General features: G+C 34.3%; 1 protein-coding gene across 1 annotated transcript in view; it reads left to right on the top strand.

Annotated features, from left to right (window-relative positions):
- arr (low-density lipoprotein receptor-related protein 6) overlaps nucleotides 1-24,931 on the top strand; it is a 351,307-nt gene that overhangs the window by 200,613 nt on the left and 125,763 nt on the right. Inside the window, exon 10 of the mRNA XM_090414658.1 lies at nucleotides 6,410-6,699. Coding sequence (XP_090270784.1) covers nucleotides 6,410-6,699 — 290 coding nt within the window. The remainder of the gene's footprint in view (nucleotides 1-6,409; nucleotides 6,700-24,931) is intronic.

Below are 24,931 nucleotides of genomic sequence, written 5' to 3'. Positions count from 1 at the left end.
GTGCAAGCTATCAGTCGTTACTAGATACATCTAGTTTTCTGTTCGATACCACACAAAATCAAGATAAAACAAGGAGTGATCTCAGGCACATCTGTTCATGTCTGAGCCTACTGTGTTATCCTGTGTGTGTGTGTGTGTGTGTGTGTGTGTGTGTGTGTGTGTGTGTGTGTGTGTGTGTGTGTGTGTGTGTGTGTGTGTGTGTGTTTCTTTACCAAACATTCACAAATATATACATACAGTATATGTTTGTGAATGTTTGTAGATGATAGTTAAAAGCGGCTTTAAGAAGAGCTGTATCTATGTCAAGAACTCTTATTTTAAAAAGTAATATAATGACAGATTGTAAAAAAAAAAAATGAGAACAATAGGAACCACTTGTATAAAAACCAATGAAGATTGCAACTAATCTTTCATTATATAGAACCAGTACTATCTTCAGACAGTTAAAAAGTGGAGAAATATACAATAAGAGGAGCCCTAATGACTCATGAACACAGTTATTAAAATAAAAATAAATCTGAATATGACAGTATTTAGATGGTCATAGCAGTGCCAACCATCTAAATATCTATTGATCAAATGTCTATTGATTTATAACAGTATATAGGTCAATAGAACCAATGATCTTCTAATAATAGTCATGCAGATTTTTTGCGACTCCTCTTATGCAGATTTAAATCTACATCTGTATAATAAAGAAGTTTTCTCCCAATTGGCTTAGTCTGAAACTCCAGAGCAGCTGCAGTGTAGGAAGTATTTTTATCAAGGAAGTACTGGAAGTATTTTTTTATGTTCATATAAACAAATGTTGGCTTATCTTCCAGTTTAGCTGAAGCAGGCCAGTTTATAAGAGATTTCATAAATGTCAGGATGTGCTAGGTGATGGAGAGAAGATCTTTTGCTGAGTGGATAGAGGTAGTTGATTTTGGTAAAATAAGCTTCAGTGCTATATCTTTTAAGAAGTCACTACTTTTTCCATTTTTTCATGGAGGGATGGCAATGGATTTTTTGTGATGAATTTAGAAGAATTTGAATTTAGGTATTAAGAGTAAATTTTTGTTTATTCTGTTTGGAGAATGCCATTCTCTATTAAAATATCATGAATGTAGGTGATTTCTGTGTCCGGTGTGGTCTGAACCAATGTTTTAACTCTATTAGCGTATCGTTAACACTATTCTTTTTGAAGGGAGTGGTGGTGGTGTGAAAGGTGATGAATGTACACTAGTGGCTAAAATTGTGGAAACCTTTTGGAAAAAGTGTATTTGAGGTTTAATGGCTCATAACACCACTTTTTTTGGTGTAATACCATAAAATTATATATCAATGGAAAGATAATTTAATCAAGAATCTAATGCAACAAAGTTTGTTCAATGATCTGTATTCTGTGAAAAGTTATAGCCAAATAACCAGAAAAAAAGCACAACTTGCTTAGGTTGATATGAAGTAGCTTTCCTTCATTTGAATGTAGCCAATGAGCATGAGTGTTTAGAGAGCCAATCAGGTGTCATCTTGTTTTGGCAATGAGCCAATAAGGTCACAGTAGGATTCAGCTATTGATGTCATGTATTGGAGCTGAGAGGAGGACATTTGTCAGGGTGTTATGTGATTGCTATCAAGTTGGTTGTTTTTTTTGTGTTCTTTCATTTAGTGAGCTTGTAAAATGTAATAAAATTAAAGAAATGGCGCAAAGAGGTTGACTGGTGACTCAGATAGCGATGTAAAATAGTACTATTAAGTCAACAAGGTTACAGTTATGAAGAAATTAGAAGAAAAATTGGAGAAACTTAATCAAAGGTGGCATTTCTAAATTTTTAAGATATAAGGAGACTCAGTCACTACAAAACCAGACTGGTAAAGGCAGGAAAAGGTGCACAACAGCAAGTGATGATAGAAGAATTGAGAGACTGTGCCTACATGACAGAAGAAAATCATCTGGGTGTATACAAGATGAAATGGCGCAATACAATGTAAAGTTGAGTGCAAGACCTGTTTGGTGCAAACTGCAGGAATTTGGTCTAAATGCTAGAATTCCACGAACAAAGTCATTTTTATCTCTCAAACAAAGGTTGAAAAGATTAAACTGGGCTAAAACCCATGATAACTGGACAGTGGCACAATGGGACAGTGTTATTTGGAGTGATGAGACCAAAATCTCCCTGTTGGTAGTGATGGCATAAAATATGTAAGGAGAAGAAGAAGATTTGCATCCTGATTGCATTACACCTACCGTGAAACATCCACTTAGTGTTATGATCTGAGGTTGTATGACATCAAAAGGTGTGGGCAGAATTTGTGTGATTAATGGGAATATAAATGCCCAAAAATACATAAATGAAATACTTGAGCCCAAACTGAATCCTTCCGCACGTGATCTTTTCCAAGATAATGAAGCATTTATATTTCAACAGAATTCAGCTCCATGTCATGTTGCTGCTGTGTGCAAAAAGTGGTTTCAAGATAATCATATTCCACTGCTGGAATGGCCTAGGAATAGCCCAGACCTTAACCCAATCGAAAATCTATGGAGCCGACTAAAGAAACTTATTAGTCAGAAGCAACCCAGCAATAAAATCCAATTAATAGAAGCAATAATTCAATCTTGGTTTCACATTCTAACAGCTGCAGAACTAAAAAAACTTGGTTCACTCCATGGGAAGGCGTTGTAAGGCCGTAATTAACGCTAAAGGTTACCCAACTAAGTATTAACTCACATTGTAAGAATTTTTGTATATCTCATTTTTTCTGTGTTTCACTTTTCTTCTTTATAACTGCTTTGTAAAATAACTTTGTAAAATAAAAAATTTTCTAATGAAAGTTTCTTTGTTCTAATAAAAATTCCTTCATAAAAGTTATTGCATTACATTCTTGATTAAATTATCTTTCCATTGATATATAATTTTATGGTATTACTCAAAAAAAAAGTGGTGTTATGTGAGCCATCAAACCTCAGAAATACACTTTTCTCAAAAGGTTTCCACAATTTTGGCCACTAGTGTATGTATCCTATTGGTGTGGGTAAATTTCTTGTAGACTGAGAAAAAAAGCTAAGGATTCCTTTTGTAAAACAATAATTAGAGTGTCAAGGAAAAGTACACAGAATATTGACTTAAGCCAAGGGTCATCAACGCATGGCCCGCAGGCCACACGTAGCCCACGGAGCTCTTTGCCGTGGCCTGCCAGCCATTTTGAAAAAATAACTACTTAACATTAAAATGCAATTAAATAAAAAATAATTTCAATGAAGCCCATGGGCCACTAAACTATACTGCGGTATTTAGAATTGTATGATGATTTTCAGATTCACAAGGAACGCTGTGCATTTCATACTTTACATAAAATCACTAACCATGCTAACCACTCAGCCTGATTGGCCGAGTGGTTAGCATATCCGCTCTCCAGCCAAAAGGCTGCTGGTTCGAATCCCGTCGTGGGCATGGATGTTTGTAATCGTCTGTGAAAAATACTAGTGGTGATGGTGGAGGAGTAGATGATGTGGTTGTAGAGTAGGTGCCCTCCCTCGATGAATCTTGGACTCCCTGGAGGTGTCAAATAATAAAAATAATAAAAAAAACTTATAAAAATAAATATTAAATAGACATGATTCTTCAGCCATCTACCAGCACAAAGCAGTACTTAAGTACTAGTACTAACGTCACAGGCAGATGGCTGAAGCAGTAGTTTGTTCGAGTGCGCTGTCTAGTGCCTTCCAGATACATCTCGAAGGTCTTGATACTTTGCTATTTTCATATAAATACGAGAGGATCTCATCCATAGTCAGTCAGTCATGAACAGTGTGATATTTGTGTATAAGCACACGCAGGTTCGTCATGTCAGCCTTAGCCTATTGCGGTTTTATATTGCCAGACTTTTTTCATTAGTATGAGACATATTCAGTGGATAATAACTGTTACACAGCCATTTTGGATAATTTTTTTGGTTCACCTTCCATCACTATGGCGTCTACGAGTAAAAAGCGTAAATCAAGTAATTCTTGTCGGGTTTTTAATGAAAAGTGGACCAATTTGTACTTTTTGGTGCCGATCAACAATAAGCCAGGTGTTTAATTTGTCTTGAGTCAGTGTCAGTATCAAAAGAATACAATATAAATCGACACTATGAGACAAAGCATGCGTCAAAGTAAGTTATGTAATAGCTGAAAAAATTGCTAAAAAATCAAAAGCGTTTGTGAAAGAGTATCTCATCACTGCTGGGGAAATTCTGTGCCCAAATAATAAGGAAGTGTTTAAAAAACCGAGTTTGTCTGGGGTAACTGTAGTACAATGTGTCGAAGAACTTGCCAATGACATTGAAGGAACTTTAAAAAAACGGTCGTCCAAATTTACGTCATATTCACTTGCTTTAGATGAGAGCACAGATGTGAAAGATACAGCACAACTGGCTATCTTTGTCTGTGGCATTGATCAACAATTCACTGTGATAGAAGAACTGCTAGCACTCGTACCTATGAAGGGAATGGTGAAAGGCACTGATATTATTGAAGCTGCCAAGAAAACGCTCCAGCGTTTCGACCTCAGCTTAACCAACCTCGAGGGTGTGGTAACTGATGGTGTCCCTGCTATGGTGGGAAAGAACGCCAGGTTTGTTGCGCTGCTACAGAAAGAACCAGAACTAGAAGTAAAAGATTTTGTTCATCGCCACTGTTTAATCCACCGGGAGAATTGGTGCGCGAAAACTATTGGATTTGAGAATGTCATTAAAGTTATTGTGACTATCCTCAACATTATTAGGGCAAGAGGATTCTATTATCATCAATTCCAAGAGTTTTTGACCCAGGAGTGTGAAGCAGATCACGGCGATGTGGTTTATTATAGTGATGTGCGTTGGTTGAGCAGAGGGAAGGTTCTTAAAAGAGTCTTTGACTTATGTGGGCGAAATACAGCAGTTCATGCAAACCAAGGGGAAGCCAATTGCGGAATTCAACAAACCGAAGTGGATGACAGACTTTGCCTTTGTGACCGACATCTCATTGCATATGAATGACCTAAATACGTGGCTACAATCCAAAGATTAACTGGTGCACACTCTGTTTGATCACATCAAAGCTTTTGTGCCTCCCAAGCTCAAACTTTGGGAAGCACAACTCGCAAAAAAGAACTTAACTCATTTTTAGATTCCAACTGTTTGTCTCTTGATGAATACGCTACAAAATTAGCCTTGTTGCAAAGTGAATTCGAAGAGAGATTTAGTGATTTTCGTAACCAACAGTCTTCTTTAGATTTATTTTCAATGCCAATGCTGCCGAAATGCCAGGCTTAGTACAAATGGAGCTGCTTAAATTCCAAAACAACTCTTCTTTGAGAGAAAAATTATTCAATGTGCCCTTGCTTACATTTTACAAAGATTACATTTCTGAGGACGCATTCCCTAATCTTTGCCGGCATGCTTTGAAGATGTGCACTTTGTTAAGGAAGCACATACTTATGTGAGCAGTTCTTCTCCAGAATGAAGCATATGAAGTCCAAGACAAGAACTCAGATTACGGACCAACATCTTGAGAATACTCTGCGCAATAGCGACTTCCAACATTGATGCCAATATCAACAAGCTGGTCAAGGAAAAGCATTGCCAAGTTTCTCATTGACATTGTAAAAAATGAATGTTTTCTTCATTAACTTATCTTTTTTCAAGTATTGATTGTATTTACTTATCATGAACCCGACTCCTGCCTATGCTCTTAAATCTGAGTTTGTTTATTTTTATAGGATTTTATGTAAAGTATCAAATGTACAGCGTTCCTTGTGAATCTGGAAAGCATCTTACAATTCTAAATATCGCAGTATAGCTTAGTGGCCCACGGGCTTCATTGAAATTTTTTATGTGGCCTGCACTGTCTGAAAGGTTGAAAACCCCTGACTTAAGGTATACCAAAGACATTTCTACCATATCCATGCCATTTGGCCAGATGGAGAAATCACCATCAATATAGTATACAGTGGGATTTGGGAAGACGTATCTGAGGCACTTTATTCAAAATACTTGATGAATAGATTGGTGAGGAGGGGGGTAAAGAATGGTGTTCATAACATTGCCTTTTGAGCTATTTGTTGATTTTGTTCTACCAGGCAAAAGGATGAGAATGCATGTGAAAGTAAATAAAGCTGATACATTAGAGGGAAAAGAAAGTTTAAAGTTCTGAAGTTTCTTTAAGTAAGACAATATTGAATATATAGACTATATCCAGACCCCTTCCAAACTGATGGGAGCTGGATATGTCTATTTAATATTTAATTTTTATTTTAACTTGTGTTTGTTTTTTCATTATACATTTTTTATCTACTTCAAAACTCAAGTATAGCTAATTAACTATACACTGTAGTTATATTAAAGAGTTTGAAAGATGAAATTGCATTTTATAGCAGCATTATTTTTTTTCTTTCTCTCATTTAAGGAACAAATCCTTGTGCCATAAACAATGGTAACTGTAGTCATCTCTGCCTGAATCGTCCAGGAAGTAAATTTGTATGTTCTTGTCCTATGGGATTAGAGCTAACATCAGACCACAAAACATGCATTATTCCAGAAGCATTTCTAATCTTTTCTGGTCGTGCAAATATTCACAGGATTTCTTTAGAATCTAATCATGGTGATGTTATTCCAGTTTCAGGAGTTCAAGAAGCTAGTGCTTTGGATTATGATATTGGAGACAACCGTATTTACTGGGCTGACACAAGCCTCAAGGTAACATTTCATATAGCTTGTTACTATTTTGAGATTTAATTTAATTTGGAATTTCACTTAAACTTACCTTACTTGTTTTGCTGCAGCTATTCTATCTCGTTTCCATTAGGATGTTGGGTTTTCCAGTGGCTAAGAATTCTTTTCATTAATTGCTGCCTTTATAAGACAAAAAGTATTAACTGGTGTTATTATGGCAATACCTCAGTATTTATAACAGTTTCTATCACAACCATTATGTTACTAACAAGTAACTGACTGATTAACTAAAGAAACTCCTTGAGTCTTTTACCTACAAATATTTCACATTTGTAGGTAAAAGTTTGTTTTTCACAATAAAGATTCAATAATTTTTCATGAACCTAAAATATGAAGCAAATACAGAAGTGTTGAAAATAAAAGATATTTAAAACATTAGTACATAAGAAAATTACAGTGTAAGAATAAATAAGAAATGTAAAGAACTAGAATAATATAAAAACAATAAATAAAATCCTCTAATGCCTTTTATTCCCTCTAGGGAATAGGCAAGGCTGTTTTAGCCTTATCTAACTTTTGGAGACTGATGGGGTAATTTAATCTCCACTGGTAGCCAATCAGAGATAGTTGGTTCAAGATTAATAAACAGCAATGATGAAGAGAGGCAGACAAGTGCCTCCACCATGTGGTAACTGAACCTAATGCATTATATTATTGTCTGAAATAGTGTGTTCTACAGCCAATTTTCTTAAGTTTGCGGGATGACAAACCTAAGTAAATAAGTGAGAAAAACCCACTTCCCCATGTCAGAGATTGACTAACTTGGGAGAAGAAATAGTTAGAAAAAGTTTCTCTAGTCGGTGACTAGATTCAAACTCAGAACAGCTTTCTTTAGACAGTCTGCACTTTGGATGCAAATGACACTTCTGCATGGCTACACAGGCTTTCTAATATAAAAACATTAATGTTAAAATCTAAAATTTTGGTATAAAGTAAATGTACATTCAAAATTAACTAAAATGGAAGCATTCTTCAGTGGATCAATTTCTTCTATAATTCTTCAGGAGTGGTGGTGAAGATTATGGAAAAATTGGTTAGGACTCGCATTCAGAAATGGGTTGACAGTAAATCTTTACTTTGCAGTGAACAGCCAGCATAGGTATACTAAGGGAAAGTCATGTTTTAACAACTTGCTCACATTTTATAATAATGTTACCATTGAACTAGACAAGGAGAATGGATACACCATGATACTTTTGGATTTTGCTTTTGACAGAATACAGCATGGAAGACTGTTGCATAATTTGGATAATATGGGTTTGTATTATAAAATATTAGTGTGGATAAGAGGATGGGTGATTGACAGATATCAAAAAGTGGTATACGTAGGATGTGAGTCTGCAAGATTTAAAGTAAACAGTGGTGTACCACAAGGATTAATCCTTGGTCCACTGTTATTCAATCTCTACATTAATGATATTGGGAAGGATTTAACTGGCGATACAGCTATTGCTGATGATGCAAAGATAGGTAGGGTAATCAGGAATGCTGCTGATATGCAGCACTTGGATAATAATTTGAATAGGCTGGAATTGTAGGCATGGGAAAATGGATGTCAGTTCGTCAGTAAACGTAAAGTCGTGCACATTGGCATGATTAGATATCCAATGTTGTATTATATTGGTGGGATTATGCTAGGAGAAACTGATCAGGCTAGGAATCTTGAAGTGTTAGTAGATAGGAAGTTGAAGATCAGGGACCATGTAACAATGCAAATACAACTCAAAAGATAGTTGCAATGTTGAAACAAACATTCACGTGTAAAGATAAGGATATCATTTTGCCTCTTTACAAAGCCTTGATATGACCTCACTTGGACTATTGTGTGCAGGTCTGGTCTCCTGGTTTCCATTGTGATTCTGATAGTGGAGAGAGTGCAAAGGGGTGTGTTAAAAATGATACCAGGATTGTGGAGTACTGATTATGAAGACAGATTGAGAATTTGCAGAATTCAGACACTAACAAACAAGAGAAAGAGGGGTGATATGATTAAGACTTACAAACTTCTAAAAGGGTCATAAAGGATTTCAGTTGATGGAATTTTTCATTTTATGGAGGGTGGGGTAAGGACAAGAGGGCATCCTTGGAAGCTGAGAATGAGTGCTGCTAAGATGGGGGTGAGGACTAGATTTTTCTCTCATAGAGTGGTGCATGATTGGAATGGATTGCCATTGGATGATGTGTACAAGCAGTGTGAATGAATTCAAGAATAAGTATAATAGCTGGTGCATGTCGTATCTGGCCTCCCTCGATGAATTCCTGATTCACTGGAGGTCTCTCTTAATAATAAGAATAGCTGCTTTTTGACACTAAATAAAACTGACCTTCAAATCTTGATGAGGGTAGAAAGTGTTAATGCCTTCTGGCTCAATAACATGCAAATCGAAAATGTCAAAGTGAAATCAAAATGTTCCTTAATTAGCAACATCACCTAAAATAAATAGTGTAGATGCCATACTTCTTTTATAAGAGCTGGAAGAAAGACAATAATTTTAATAAAAAAAAAAATGACTTCCTGAAAATGAGGTTACTCTACAATTTTTCTTATCAATCATAAACTCAAAGTGACACTATAGTGATTTACTTCAGAGGCAACTTGTTGTTTCACTTTCAGATATCACTTTTGTTGAAATTTGATTTATTTAAAATTATCACCAAAGAAAGAAAGAAAGTTATTTAGAATTATGGCCACTTGTTTTGCAAGATGAAAAATTTATTTCTTCATAGGAGAACATTTAAACTCACATTTAGTTGAAAAACCTTTATAATGATTCTTCATCAACAAATCATTGCAGAAAAATTCATCTTTGGAAAAATTCTTTTCCAGAAAATTCATTATGGGTAAATTCATGGGAAAATCAGGAAACGTTTTTTGCTAGAAAATTGAGACATTCTATTGATATTGCACATCATTATGATATTGTAACATTCTTAAATTTAGTGCCCCAACTCCCTTGCCCCCTGTGCCAGTTTTGTAAAAATTAATATTCCATCTTCAGAGGTTGTAGTATCTAAGCAAGAAAAAAAAATTAGCATTTTAAACAAAACACAAAAATTAGAGAACTTTCCAATCAGTAAAATACAAAATATTAATTTCACTTTAAATACTATGCAAAAGCTAAATAAAATATTAGTAAATAAATAATACTGAAATACAAAAAGAAGCTGTACTTTCTAAAATAGTACTTGTTTTGTATTTATTATATTATCATTTCAGTTTTCTCATAAAGAATTTTTCCCTAATATATTTTCTTGCAAAGAAACAAGATTTCTGTGAACCATCCTAGACAGGATTCAAACCATTTTCATCTAAAATGGTTTGAATCATTATTACCAGTTAACTGAGCTATAGAGGTCTGCTATGTTGTGAATAACATACCACAACAACGGTTTACTTGTAAAGCATTTTATTTTAGTCAGCTCTCCCTCCCTCCCTCCCTCCCTCTCTCTCTCTCTCTCTCTCTCTCTCTCTCTCTCTCTCTCTCTCTCTCTCTGTGTGTGTGTGTGTGTGTGTGTCCTTGTGGTGTTTTTGGCTAGAATAGAACACTTCTCCACCCCATTCCAAATTTCTAAAGTTTTACATTACAGCACTTTTGCATTCAAAATCCTCAAGTAAAATCCCTAGTCTCTTAATTAGTTAACTCCTGTGGTCTTTTATTATTATTATTATGACATTACTGTACAATCTGAGGACTTATTTTGAGAGGCTTCTTCTATACTGTCCACTATTTATACTACACCATCCTTGAATACACTGTCTAGCACCTGCTACATAGTATTTGTGAATTTTGGATAGATTATCAGGACAGCTTGTTTACAGGATGAAAAATCCAAGTTTCTGGGAGAAATTTTCTGAAACCTCAATATGAGGTTTCACAGGAGATTCATTAACTGACCTTCAATTAAAAAAAAAAAACATTTAAAGATTCTCCTCATCATGATGAGAATCATACTCAAGTCTTTTCTAATTAATGGGTCCATGTCCTGTCCTGGTTCAAACTGTGCATATTTGAAGGCTTCACATATTGAAAGTGATTAAAAATCCTTTCATGGTATATTTTATTTGGACATATAAGTAAATAGAGTTGCTTAATAGGTCAGTGGCTAGATAATTGGAAAAAGGTCACCTGGTAAAAATAATCATAATTTATAATTATGAATCTCTTTACAATTATCCCTGTGTTAGTATATTATTAGTTTTGGTTTCATATCGGCACTTGCAATGTGCCCATTATTGATAATATTATTTTCAAATTGAAATCTAAAGCATTTGAAATTTTGATGAATGTATTAGATTCTGATAATTATGTTACTTTCAATCTTTTTTATTGTAATTTAAAAGTATTAAGTGTTTTGAAAAGACATTCTCGTTATGCTAATAGAGACAACATGTCAGCCATTATAATTAGCTTCTCACTTGCCAATTATGTGGAGTGTGCATGCTTGATGAGGAGATTGATAGGTGATTTGACAGCTGACAGAGAGAGCGTTCAGTATCGGGGTAATGGGAAAACAAGAGAGAGCTAATGGAAGTTTAGGAATGCAGACTGGTGAAATTTTTGTTCTTAGGAAGTTTTTAAGTTTTACTTGGCAGTCGGGAGAATATTAATAGGAGATTCCAAAAAGGAATCGTAGAACTGTTAGTCTCTGAACTGGAGGAGTTGAGACTGTCCACAAGTATTTAGTAAATAAAAGAAGATATTTCAATTGACATTCTAATTGAATGTTTGAGGAAATGCGGAATGGAAAGTTTTATCTTCTGTCTTAAGTTTCATTAAGGACATTGGATTACTATGGAAAAAAGCAATTGGTGAAATTTGAAACTGTAAAGTGGCTTAACATGAAGAGCTCTACTTAGATCTGTTGTTTATGAAGTAGTAGAAGAAACTTCTTTCTCCAGTACAAAAATTAGTAAATTGTGCATCAAATTGAACTGCAAGAGGGAAGAGTATTTATACTTCAGTGAGACAAGAGGGATAATATTGTATGCTACATAAAGGTGATAAGAAAGGATCACATGGAAAAGAAGAAGAAAATGTTTATATTTAGGAAAAGGCCCTAACAAAGAAACTGGCTCTGATGAACATTTTTGTTGTGAAAACAAGGTGTTTAGTCTGGTAGATGTGATTAAGTATATGTCAAACAATCCAATAACAGAATGAGTCAGAGAATAAATGATTTTAATATTTTTGGATAAGAAAATCTCTAAAGTGTAGATTTATTTTAGAAGGCCTTGGATCCAGTTGGATCCAGTTAATTTTGTAGTTATTTATGTAATTTTATTTAATTGTATATAATGTTTTAGTTTCATTAAATGTATTTATTTTTGTATTTGGTCTTGAGTCAGTAATTCCCGAATTTTAAAAGAAATAGTTAAAAGTCATTGCATCAGTCAGAATTGAACCCTTGCGTAAATAATAAATGCTTGGAGTAAAAATCTCTTTATAGAGATGAAATAAAAAAGCAATCTCTTAACAACTTCCACATAGTATTTATGGAATGTGATACCCAACCAGGGTTTCTGACTTAATGTTTCTCACCTTCTCACAGTACATACTGATAGTAATACGTATCTATCATTAGCATGTATCTACTCAGATAGTAAATGAATGGAAATAAGCTGGCAATTTGAGATTTAGCCAATCAAACTGTATTCTGAATTGGCTTAAATCAACTGGCAATGATTGTACAACAAGATGAAAGGCCATGCCAGCTGGGAGCTGGGATGTCACCCAGTTAAATAAGATTACTACAGGTTTCATCAGGGAATGAGGGTAAACAATAGCTGAGTTTTCAGTGAAACACAGAAGACAAAGCAAGTAAATTTTTCTGCATAACAACTATGAGGTGTTATTTTTAGGCAATAATGATCAAAGAAGGGAAGGATTAACTATAATATTCATACTAAACATGAAAATAATTTTGAATGGCAGAGAGTTTCAAGTAGGGTGATGAGACCAACATCAAAATGTGGAATTGGACATTGAGGCTTATTTGTGCCTGTAATCCACAGAAGTTTCTGCTAAGAAGTGGATATCAGTCTTTAAGAAGACAACTGACATAAGAGAAAAGTTTGGTCCGTGTTGAAAATCTAAACAGCAGAGTAGGAAATAATTAACAAACAGGTTCCATCATAAAAATGCACATCCATTTACATGGAGAAATGACACAAGAAACAAGAAAAGTCTTATTGAATGCTGTTGTTGATAATGTCTTCATGCTGATTCAGGATACAAAATTATACAGAGAATTAGAAATAGAAGGTGATCACCATTTAATTTTGAACAGCTTAAAAATAATTTCATAATGAAAAAGAAAAATATCTCTTAAAGTTTTTTAAAAAAAGGAATTAAAGTTGGACTTCTTTCAGAGTGAACTATAGACTTAAATATATAAATATTATTCAACAAAAAATGAGAGTTTGAAAAGAAGAATCAAACTTTGGAGATTCATTGGCAAATACCAAAGAAAACATTTATTGACTCAGTGAAAGGCATGTGGTAAAGTTCTTTGTAAGGATAGAAAAACCTGAAAAACCTGAAATCTGAACTTCATAGTGAGATTAGGAAATTAACAGATTCATGCTGAGCAGTGTTTTACTGCTCACAGGGAACTAATTTTTCCTTATGTTGTATCACTTCTGTGTTTTGGTGGGTGCATTTTCATAAAGTTTATATGGTATGTTGTAATTTTTTCAGTATAATTGTATTTTTCAAATTACTGTTTGGGAACTGTCTTAATGACACTGAAAATCTCAAATGCAGTTTGAATTGATTTCAAGTTATATATATATATAAATGGGGGGGGGGGGGGCTGGAAAGTTCTGATAAACACCTAAAACAAAAATGATATTAAAGCAATTGATATAACCACAAGAAAGGACATACGAGGATATAAGAACATAAGTTACCTTCATATAATTCGGCTACTAGTATGTTTTTTCTTGTGGTTATATCAGTTGCTTTAATATCATTTTTGTTCTAGGTGTTTATCAGAACTTATAGATGAGCTAGAGAGAAGAATTCTGGAATCAACAAAAATTATCCTCAATCCAGTCTATCTTAATACTAACCTTAGCTATAACCTGTCTGATTGTCACTCTTCAGCTATCCAACTATGGTGTACACGCAGTCACGACCACAGGAATGTGCTCAACAATACTTTGACATCCAGAACAGCTTCAGATGTCAGTGGTATGCTTGCAAGTTAATTTATAGCTGCCTGTTGTAATGTATATTTTTGTATTTCTCTTCTCATGTTATGCACCTGATGAAGTTTTCTAAGAAAACAAAACTAGTCATGCAGTCAAATAATAAATAGTATTTTTTTTTTTATCTTTCATCTTCTAGTCATTAAATTTATTTAATCATGTCATATAGATGAGTAAACCCATTGCATTAACTATATATATATGCACATTATAAATAAGTGTTACCACATATTTGCATATTTTCTGCAATATTTAGGACAATGATATTTAGTTACAGTATTGGGTGCTACAATAAAAACTTTGTTTTGCTTATATGTATAGTATAATGTGTGTGTTGGGGTGAGGGTTCATTATGTAGGATCATTTTATTTCCGGTTGTCTAATTACACTAACTGTTACTAAATATAGTGCATTGACTATAAAGGTCTCTGTACTGTATTTAGTATGTAATAAAAATACTTTTTTTTGCATCTGTGCATAGTTGAGGATGGGACATTTGTCACTTTATAGGGACTTTTTTTTTTTATTCCAGTCTTGGAAAAGAATAAACATAGTGAATAAAAATTAATCCTTCTATTATAGGAAGACAACTGCATTTTATCTCCAATAAAATATTACCATATGTTAAAAATGTGTTATTGATAACACAGAAGAGTGGTTAATTCCCATGATGGTCAGAAATTGGTTCTATATATATAGTAATATATATTACTATATAAAAAGTGTACACTGATCATCAGTAAATAAAAGAAAATTCTTAGAAAACAAAGTGAAATATAAATGAAACATAGAAATATATACACATAACAAGCACAGCATGATTTGCTGCTCCATCAGCCCTTCCTGCCACATCTAGATGAATCACCTGATCATCATTATTAGTTAATTGGATAAATCCTTTCCATATAATTATTTATTGAATGTATACAGCTGCTGGTTATTATCTGTTAGTTTTTTATATATTGCAAACAAATATCTTTCCCTCTCATCATGTTTGTAATCATATTCTTATATCCATCATACATTCATACATATTAAAGTTGCCCCACCCCAGCAACTTACTTGGACACACACACACACATGTAATACCTCAACTGTAGGTTATTAGTAATTTAAATGCCATTAATGAAAATATTTCTATCATATCTGTCTCTTCCACTCTTATAATTACTAACCATTCTGTCAATTTACAGTTTAGTAATTTAAATATACCAATAAAATGTAGGATTCTCCTTAATTATTGCTTTCTAATATACCCTGAAACAAACACATTCCTTCTCCCCACCCTCTATGCATATTTGATTATAATCAAACTCATCATGATGTGTGGTGCATCCACCAATATGCAAACAGGATGGCAGAGATGAAACATCTCGCCCATCACAGGAGAAGAATTCTTTTCAACCCAGTGTGAGTGTGTGAAAAAGGCAGTCATTTAAAAGAAGGTGTCACAACTGCTTAGTAAGTAAGTAAGTCAGCTTGTGCCCTGAGAGAATACAGATAAAAATATAAGAAAATGAAGTAATGTTCAAAAGTATAGAAGGATTTTGGTAATAATATAGAGGATAAATATCAGGCAACAAATAAAGATGAACAAATACTGGAGATTTAAAAAAAAGGATATTGTGGATGTCTAGAGTAATTACTTTTAAAGTTCTGTTAAATGCGATAAACAGTGACAAAATAGTGGTAAATAATATTCAAGAGGAAGGCAAGCAGGAGGAGTACATAAGAGTAGTCAAGAATGCAATACTTGATTTAGAAAAAGTCATGAAAATCTGAATGAAATGTAGAAAGGCATCAGATGATATTATTACGACACCTTGACAAGAAATACGAAATGCTTTGGAGGATATTGAAAAAGATAAGAAATGGGGGAATGATTATTGTAAAAGCAATCAGAGTTGATAAACATGATACGAACACTGCAGATATTCTAGATCGCTGGAGTAATTTCTTTGAAAAGCTGTTAAATAAAACAAAGAGTAACAGAACAGTGGTAGAAACTATTCATTCTATGCAGTCAATAAATAATGTCAATACTTGAGGCAAAATCCCCAAAACCTGAACTGTAGGAAGGCAGCTGAACTAGTTGATATTTGGCTAATAATGCTTGCATGTTGAGGTCTAAAAGTTTTACAAGAGCTGCATTGAATAATTTATAAGACCTCGTCAACTGGATGAATTCTGAATAATTGGAGAAGAATTCTCACAGTACTGTGAGAGTTCTTCTCCAATTATTCAGAATTCATCCAGTTGTCAATCCATAAGAGTAGTCAAGTTTTTGTTGTTCTCTACCTAGGTCTACCTATGTCTCTTTTCCTGTTATGTTTGTATTTTATTAATTTCTTCGATAGCCTTCCTTCTTCCATTCGTACATGTTCTCTCAAATTCTTTTGGTGTTCTTTTATTTGATCATTCATTGTCCTTGTTTGTAATTCCTTCTTTATTTTATCATTTCATATTCTATCCATTCTTGTACATCCTTTAACTCTCCTTTAAGAAATTTCATTTCAGCTGCTTAGATGTGAACTGTGGTGAAATAATGCACTGTAACAATGTATGGAAAAGTCTTCTGTTTCATTCTACAGAACCAATGCTATTTTAAGCTCACTATGAGTACAGTTACACCCCGAGTTACATAAGTAATGCATTCCGTAAACCTTTATGTAATGTGAATTTTACGTAAGTTGAATTTGTAAATTACATACATACAATAAAATGTTTAATGGCGCTACTCATATCGCTGTCTTACATTAAATTTTTGCCATTAATCAGATATTTTTCATTTTTGGGGTGATTAAAAACAAATTCAATTATAAAAAATTTTATCAATTGGAAGTTGGCTGTTCTGCGGGAAGTTTTACCCCTTTCGATGTTGAAAGGGGTAAAAGGCTAGTTGGGATCGTCTGAGTTGTCATCTTGACTTTGTTGTGAACGGCATCTCACAAACATGTCTAGAGTAGATTGTGTGGTCACACCCTTCTTGTCCTCATAGATGGCCTTGTAGGTAGACATATCGGAATAGATATGGTGGCTAACATTTTTGAACCCCTCAGTGTTCGGATACATCGATTCTAATTTTGCTAACGCAATGTCTATCAAGTTAAAAAACCCCGGCTAGTTCCTTTGTAGTAAATTTCTTTATGTCTGGCAGTTAAATTGGCTTAGTATTTTCATCGGAATGTCTCCAACTGAATAAGGTTAGCTAGCTCTTCATCGTGACTCAAAAGAAGCTCATTAATGTCACCTTCACGCCTCACCCATGATTTTGATGCTGTGCAGATCTGCACATTTCTTGAATTGTTCGAACCATCCAGCACTAGCTTTAAATGTACTCTCCGCATCCGTGATCAGGCCTGCTCTTTTAAAATCCTTATATAAGGACATAGCCATCTCCTGGATAATCAGTAAACTTAATGGTGTCTGCTTCTATGTCAGATCATCGATCTAGTGAGACAACAGTTTCTCCATCTCTGACATCGGACCCAGCCTCTTCTTAGTAATAATTGTGCCCTTCAATGCTACCGAACCATTCATGCTTTCAATAATGCAAACTTTATCCTTCACTACTGTATTCACTGTCGAAATAGGTCGATTTTTTTCCCTGGCTATTGTTGATAGAATTTTCCTGCCTTCATACATGCAAATTATTTTCAACTTGTCTTTTAAAGTAATTGCAGACCTTTGTTTTTTAGGCTTATTACCAGCACATTCGGTTTTGCATTCCATTTTAAGGGTAAAAAAAACAACGAAACCAGCAGTGATAACAAGTGACTGAGCTAACTGCGTGAAGCATCTACTACAGTACTGCAATAAGGATGTTAGAGACGCACCTGTGCAAAGCCGCAAACGTGTTTATACGCTCTGGTAGATTTATTATGTAACTGCGAATTTATGTAAGTCGCGTGCTACGTAACTCGGGGTATAAATGTACTTCAGTATTGTGCTGCCAGAAATGTTCACTGCTGAACAGAGACTTAAAATAATATATATGCCTTTTGAAATCTTTGAGATGCACTTATTTCAATGAAACTAATTTTAATTGATTGTAATTGCCTAACAGTTAAGTACAAAACATTTCAGAATAACTCAGATTTATTTTCCATAACTAGAGCTGTGCTTTTCCTGACAATGCTGTGAGCTAGCTACTTGGACAGCAAAATTGCAAGTCATCAAATCTTTTTGTAATGAAATTTATGAGCCTTAATCTGCATTATTTATTTTTGATACAGTTTTCAAGTTCCTAATTTACGCTCACGCATAGACCTACACTTTTTTTCAAGTTAAAACTTAAAATTCAGAAGTTAACTAAAATGTATGTATTCTGCAGAAGATGGATCAATTTCTTCATGGTTAGCCATACCAGATAAATTTAAATGGCATTCATGTCTAGGTTTGGTTCAGAATAAAAAAAAATTAATACTTCTTGTCAAGAACTTTAATAAAATTATGAGCATTTTAATAAAGGCAAAGGTTGTCCTGAAAATAAAGTTACTCAGCAATTATACTCTAATTGACTCTCAGTTGTTTACAGCAGAAGGGTCTCAAATAATTTGTGTCTCGTGGTGACAAGAATCATGGAAAGAGACCGGGAGAATAAAATGTTCACTTTCAACCGAACACAATCAAAATAATGATAGCAGTACCCATTTTCTCCCATTTCATCTTGTAGCAGTTTTGTGTTTCTAGGCCTTAAGCATTACTATTCTGTAGCAATATAGTGATTTTTCAGTTTTAAAAAGTAGTTCATATTTCGGTACTTCACATGTTCAAAGTAATAAGTTACTTTGTAGGGTTGCTATCCATCTCATGCTTTTTATGAATTTGTTACTGATTCCCACTGCATACATAAAATGTTCTCCTTTTGCTTTAAAAAAAAACAAAAAAAAACTTGATGGGTCAGTACATTATATACAACAGTGGTCACCAACTAGTTTTCTTTGCGAGTCATATTAGAAATATCTTATCACAATCTGCATGCTTAAAATGAAAATAATTCACAGCTTTGTAAACTTCATGTTTGAATGGAAAATTAGTAACATAATGAAATTCTTTGTTTGGTACACCATAAAATGCTGAAATATATTATATATTACAGTGGTACTGTTAATAATTGGTGGATTTTTATATTGATAGAGTATTCATAGATATTATATCTTAATATTTATCCTACCATAGAGAATGATCTCTGTTTCTAACAATTATTTTTTTTAATTCCGAGTGCACCTATATGTTATTATATGCACAAGAGTTCACTCCAATTGGTGCAGTGATCTTAACTCTTTCTTTCAGAATCCAAATAATCACTGACTCAAGACCAAAATACAAAATAAACACAGTTAATAAAACAAAAACAATATATATACACTTCAAACAAATATTATATAACTAATTACAAAATTAATTGGATCCAAGGCTTTTTAAAAATAAACTTACACTTAAGATTAGATTAAACGCTTTGTTTGCACAATCACAAAATCTCCATAGCCAGTTTTTTTCTCTGTCAAGGCCCTTTTCAATAGATATATGACTCTATTCTTCATTTTTACAGGATCCTTTCTCATCACTTATGTAACACACATTAATTCTTCCTGACTTAATTCTTTCTCTTTTCTTCAGTAGAAATAATAGTCAGATCTGGCGTCCTTAATACAGATGAAACTTCCTAATCAGAGTTTTCTCGAAAATTCCTTTAGAACGTAAATAGCAAATTCTTCTTTTATTCACTAAATGCTTATTGACAGTCTTACTCTTCCAATTAAAAAAAACTTACTGTTCAATGATTCCCTTTTCGGAATCTACTATAAATCTTTCAATCAGTGTTTCCTCCAATATTCCTTTTAAAACGCTTTATAGCAATATTTCCCTTTTATTTATCCACATACTTATTCCACATTAAAACTTAATAGTTCCACGATTCCTTTTTCGGAATATACTATTAATTTTCCTCCGACTGTCACATAAAAAAACTCAAGTTCCTCTGAACCTAAACATCTGCCGGCCTGTGTTCTAAAATCCTTCTGAACGCTCTCTTGTTTACAGGCGTTACTCAGATACCGAACGCTTTCCTTGTCAGCTGTCAATCACACATCAAACCTCTCGGCAAGCATGCGCACTCCGTGGCAAGTGAGAAACTAAGTACTGTATAATGGCTGACACGTTGTCTCCGTTAGCGACAAGAGAATGTCCTCATAAAACACAAAACTTAATATTTCAAACCATAATAAATTTGTTTAAAGTAACACAACTATTCAAATCCGGTAAGTACATTAAATTTTTAACTACTTTACATATCACTTTTAGCAAAACAATTTCCATAACGAGCACATTGCAAGTGCTGACAATGCATGTTATGAAAACAAAACTAATAAACATACTAACATAAACCATTCGTAAAAATATTCAGAATTTTAATTATGATTATTTTTACAGTACCTCTTACGAACTTAATTCGTTCCTGACCGAGGTTCTTATCTCAAAAAGTATGTATCTGGAATCCCAGTTTTCCAATATATCTTATGGGAAATCAATTAATTCGTTCCCAGATTCAAAAATTAAAAAAATAAAAAAAGCCAAAAAATAAAAAAACGATTTTCAACTAAATGAAGAAAATGCAAAGAAATGGAGAAGGAGTGCGAATAAGCATTTTTACACTATAAATATGCATTTTGTATACCATTACATATTAATTTTTATTTGTGAAATCTTTGGTTTTACATGATTAGTATGAAAATCATCTTTCATTAAATTGTAAAAAAAAATCAATTTTCTCATGGCTGGTTTTATGGTTCAGGAGTTTTCGATTTGTTGTCATCAGTTGCTTCTTTTTGTCTCTTAGGTGAAGGAGGTTTAAAGAAAGCTATCCAACGTTGACTGAATCTACCGTTTCCTTAACACCCTTCTAAAGTGATTAATGACATTATCATTGAAGATATTGGTGGCTCTAGAAACAACACCTTGATTTGTATGCCACTTGTTAACCAATTCTCACAATTCGCCCCAGTGCTGCAAGATTTTTTTTACGTCACTTGTTGGAATTGCTCCCTTTTTTGTTGCTGTCTTTTTCGTCCTCTGAACACATTTGCTTTTCCTCCTCATCCCTTTCTTTTTCCTGCTCTTTTCTTCACTCCTGTAGCTCTTCAGTGGTCAGCTCAACATTGTGCTCCTCTATGTCTGCTTCATCAACTTCCAAATGCATGATCTCGCTCAGGGAGACAACTGTATCTACAATATCAATTTCACTTTCAGGTCCTTCCAATGCAGTTCCTCGGACACAGTTGGGCCATTACTTTTTCCAGGCTGATTTTAGAGTTCTCACAGAAACATCTTCCCATGTCTAACTAATAAGATGCAAACAATGAAGAATATTGAAGTGATTCTTCCAGAATTCCCTGGGGATTAATTCTGTGTCGGTGATAACTTCAAAACATCTTTGGAAAAGAGCTTTGGTATAAAGCTTTTTGAAGTTCGATATAACATATTGATTTATTGGGTGTAGGAGTGGTGTGGTATTAGGAGACGAGAACTTAATTTTGATGAAATTAAACTCTTCATCCAAATCTTCTTCCAACTGTGCTGTCCATTGTCCATTATAAGAAGAACTTTCTCAGGTAGATCCTTTTCTTGTAGTTACCATTTCACTGTGGGAGCAAGGGCCTCTGTCATCCATTCACAGAAGAATTTCCTGGTTACCCAGGCTCTGCTGTTACCTCTCCACATAACGCTGAGTTTGTGCCTGTTAACTTTCTGCTTTTTAAAGACTCTAGGATTTTCAGAGTGGTAAACCAACTGAGGTTTTATCTTCAGGTCACCACTGGCATTGGCACAAAAAAAGCAAAGTTCGTCTGTCTTTCATTGGCTTGTGTCCGGGTAGTGCCATTTCCTCCTTAGTGATGAACGTTCTCTTAGACATTTTCTTCTAGTAAAGCCCAGTTTCATCGCAGTCGAAAACTTGTTCTGGTCTGTAACCTTCTGACTCCATGAGTTTCTGAAATTCCTTCACGAACCTTTCAGCCGCTTCTTTGTCAGCACTAGCACCTTCTCCATGTTTAACAACACTATGGATACTGGTTATATTCTTGAATTTCTCAAACCATCCTTTGCTAGCTTTGAACTCTTCGCCAATATCTTTAATAAGTTCTGTGAAAGATTTTTGTAAATAGTTTGAGCTTGTAAACAGATCATATTTTGAGATACACTATTTCCTTTCAGTTGCATGTCATTAATCCAGACAAGTAGTAAAATTTCCATTTCTTCCATAACTTTATTTCTTCGAGATGACACAATAGATACCCCTTTGGCCACATCCAGTTCCTTGTAAAAATCTGCTTTCTTGACAATTGTAGCTGTGGTGGATTTGGACAAGTCATACTGCTTGCTCAGTCACTTTGCCTGACTCCTTTCTCATATTTTTTCACAATCTCTTTCTTAATTTCTATTGTGATTTTCTTCTCTTCTTTCTTAGTTTTCTTTGGCTCCACGTTGAAAATAATACGCTGATCAGTGAAATGATGCTTATCTGGTAGATTATTCAGAAAATAAACATGAAGCTGCAATAAAACGTTTCACTTATAAAAAGAAATACATACAGTACACATAAAAAATACAAACCTAAAAAAACTTCACTAAGTGTATTGTTTGTTCACAAATACTGAAATAGATAACCAAAAAAGCAAATACATGCAGCATTCGTTTATATTTCAGATAACTATGACATAGTAACAACAATCGTTACACTAGAGATGGTTCAGCACGTGCTCAGCTAAACGTGCATACATATATGCTGGTGCTGTACTCTGCATTAAACCTGTTTCTAGTACCAGGAAAAAAGTTTAAAAAAAGTATAATATAAAACAGGCTTTAGTTCATTTGAAAAGAAAAGCATCATGATTCATATCTCGAGTCTAGGTTTGTATCTAGAGGTCAAAATGGGATATGAAAAAAAGTTTGTATCTCGAAAAGTTCGTATGTTGAGCAGTTTGTAAGTCGAGGTACCACTGTAATTAGAATAAGAAGTAGAGGACAGAGGTGACTGAAGGGTCAAAGCCAAATAACTGAGAGACCTCCACATCACATTTAAGGAATGTGGAGAACAGACTAGAGCTTCTGAACTAATGTCCGATCGTCACCCTTTCATGTAGTGTTTCCTATTAGTAGTTATCCATTTGGTACTAAGGTTTGGAACTTAGCCAACGAAATTGGCTTAAACCACAAATGCATGTAATGGTACAACATGATGGAATTTCATGTCAATTGGGGGTGTTGCCCATTTAAACAAGATCACCACTGTTTTCATCATTGAACAAGGGCTGATAGTGAAAAGTCAGCTACTGTAACAAACTCCAACTCAACATCTAAAAGAAGAAGAATAAGCTCAGTGTCTGAAGAACTGAAAATAGGAACTATCAATATCATCATCGCGAACCATGGGCACACTGGCCGTTGGTCCGATACCTCCTTCACTCTCTTCTTCCACCTTTCTTTGTCCAGTGCACAGTGTTATAGTTTCTGTAAGCCCATTCCACACCAGTCCTTTATGTCGTCTATCCATTCTTTGGTCTACCTCTTCTGTTTACACCATCCATAATACCAAACATGAATGTCTTTATTTTCCAATCCTTGCTCATTCTGCAGATGCGTTCAACTAATTGCAGCTTCTGCTGTATAATCTTCTGCGTTAAATTCTCCTTTGGTTGTATCTTTTGATAGAGCTCTTCATTTGTGATTTTCTGTATCCATCCTATTCTTGGAATCTTTCTGTAGCAGGTTCTTTCAAATGCCAGAATTCTTTTTCCTTGATTCCTTATTTATTACCTATGTTTCAGATCCATACAGTACACTGCTAAAGATGCATGTTTCTAGTACTCTCAATTTCATTTGCAGGCTGATCACTTTACTTTTCCAGATGTTATCCTTGGCCTTCAAATTTGTTCCTTTTGCAATCCTGATCTTTATTTCTTTTATGCAATCCAAGTCATATGTCATTTTACTTATCAAATATGTGAATTGTTCTACAATTTCTGTATCAATTCTATCCACTTGTATCTTTTGTTTCATGTTCTTCTTACCAAATATCGTTGTCTTTGTTTTTTCCAAGTTCATAACAAGTCCAAATCTCTTCCCTTCCTCATTTAACACTTTGAGTGTGTTTTGTAGTTCTGTTGTTTCATCTTCTTCAGTAATAACAATGTCATCTGTGAATCTTAGATTGTTAATTCTCATCCTGTGTACTGATATTCCTTTTGCATCTTCCTTCATTTTGTCCATTGCTTTTTCTAAATGTATGATGAAAATGCTTGGTGATATTGGGTCCCCCCCTGTCTAGTACCTCTGCTTGTTCTAAACCATTTCTCCAAATCCTCACCAATTCTAACTACTGCCCCTGCATTCTTATAAACATCTTTTAATATAGTTAGTTTTCTGTCAATTCCATAGGATTCTAACACTACTTGTCACTTTTTGGTCGATACTGCCAAATGCCTTCTGAAAGTCAACAAAGCAAATATATATGTTTTTGTTTTTTCTCCTAGCTTTCTCTGCTATTAACTGCATTGTCAAAATCTGTTGAATTGTGCTTCTATCTTTCCTAAATCCTGCTTGCTCGTCTGCACGGTATGCTTCCAGTTGTGTTCTCAATCTTTTTGTCAATATCATCATCATCATCACCTTACCAAGGTGACTTGTTAAATCAATTGTTTATCATTTTTACATTCTAGCTTATTTCCCTTCTTGTATAATGTCACACTAATACTGATTTCACCCACTCCCCTGGCATTTCCCCTTCCTTCAGTACCATATTACGTAGTTGGTGCATTTGTGTAAAAATACTTGCGTCAAGAGTCCTGGTAGTGATGTTATCATGACCAGGACACTTCTTGTGTCTTAGCTATCCTATTGCTTTTTCTACTTCTCCTCTTAAAATGTCCATGTCATACTCATTACCTGGTGGTGATATCTGCTTCAATTCTTCAATCATTTTCCCAA

The sequence above is a fragment of the Typopeltis vanoorti genome, chromosome 25 (assembly GCF_054136105.1).
Source record: "Typopeltis vanoorti isolate ZY-2024b chromosome 25, IOZ_Tvanoo_1.0, whole genome shotgun sequence".
Classification (NCBI taxonomy): domain Eukaryota; kingdom Metazoa; phylum Arthropoda; class Arachnida; order Uropygi; family Thelyphonidae; genus Typopeltis; species Typopeltis vanoorti.
This window is presented reverse-complemented; position numbering and strand designations above follow the sequence as displayed.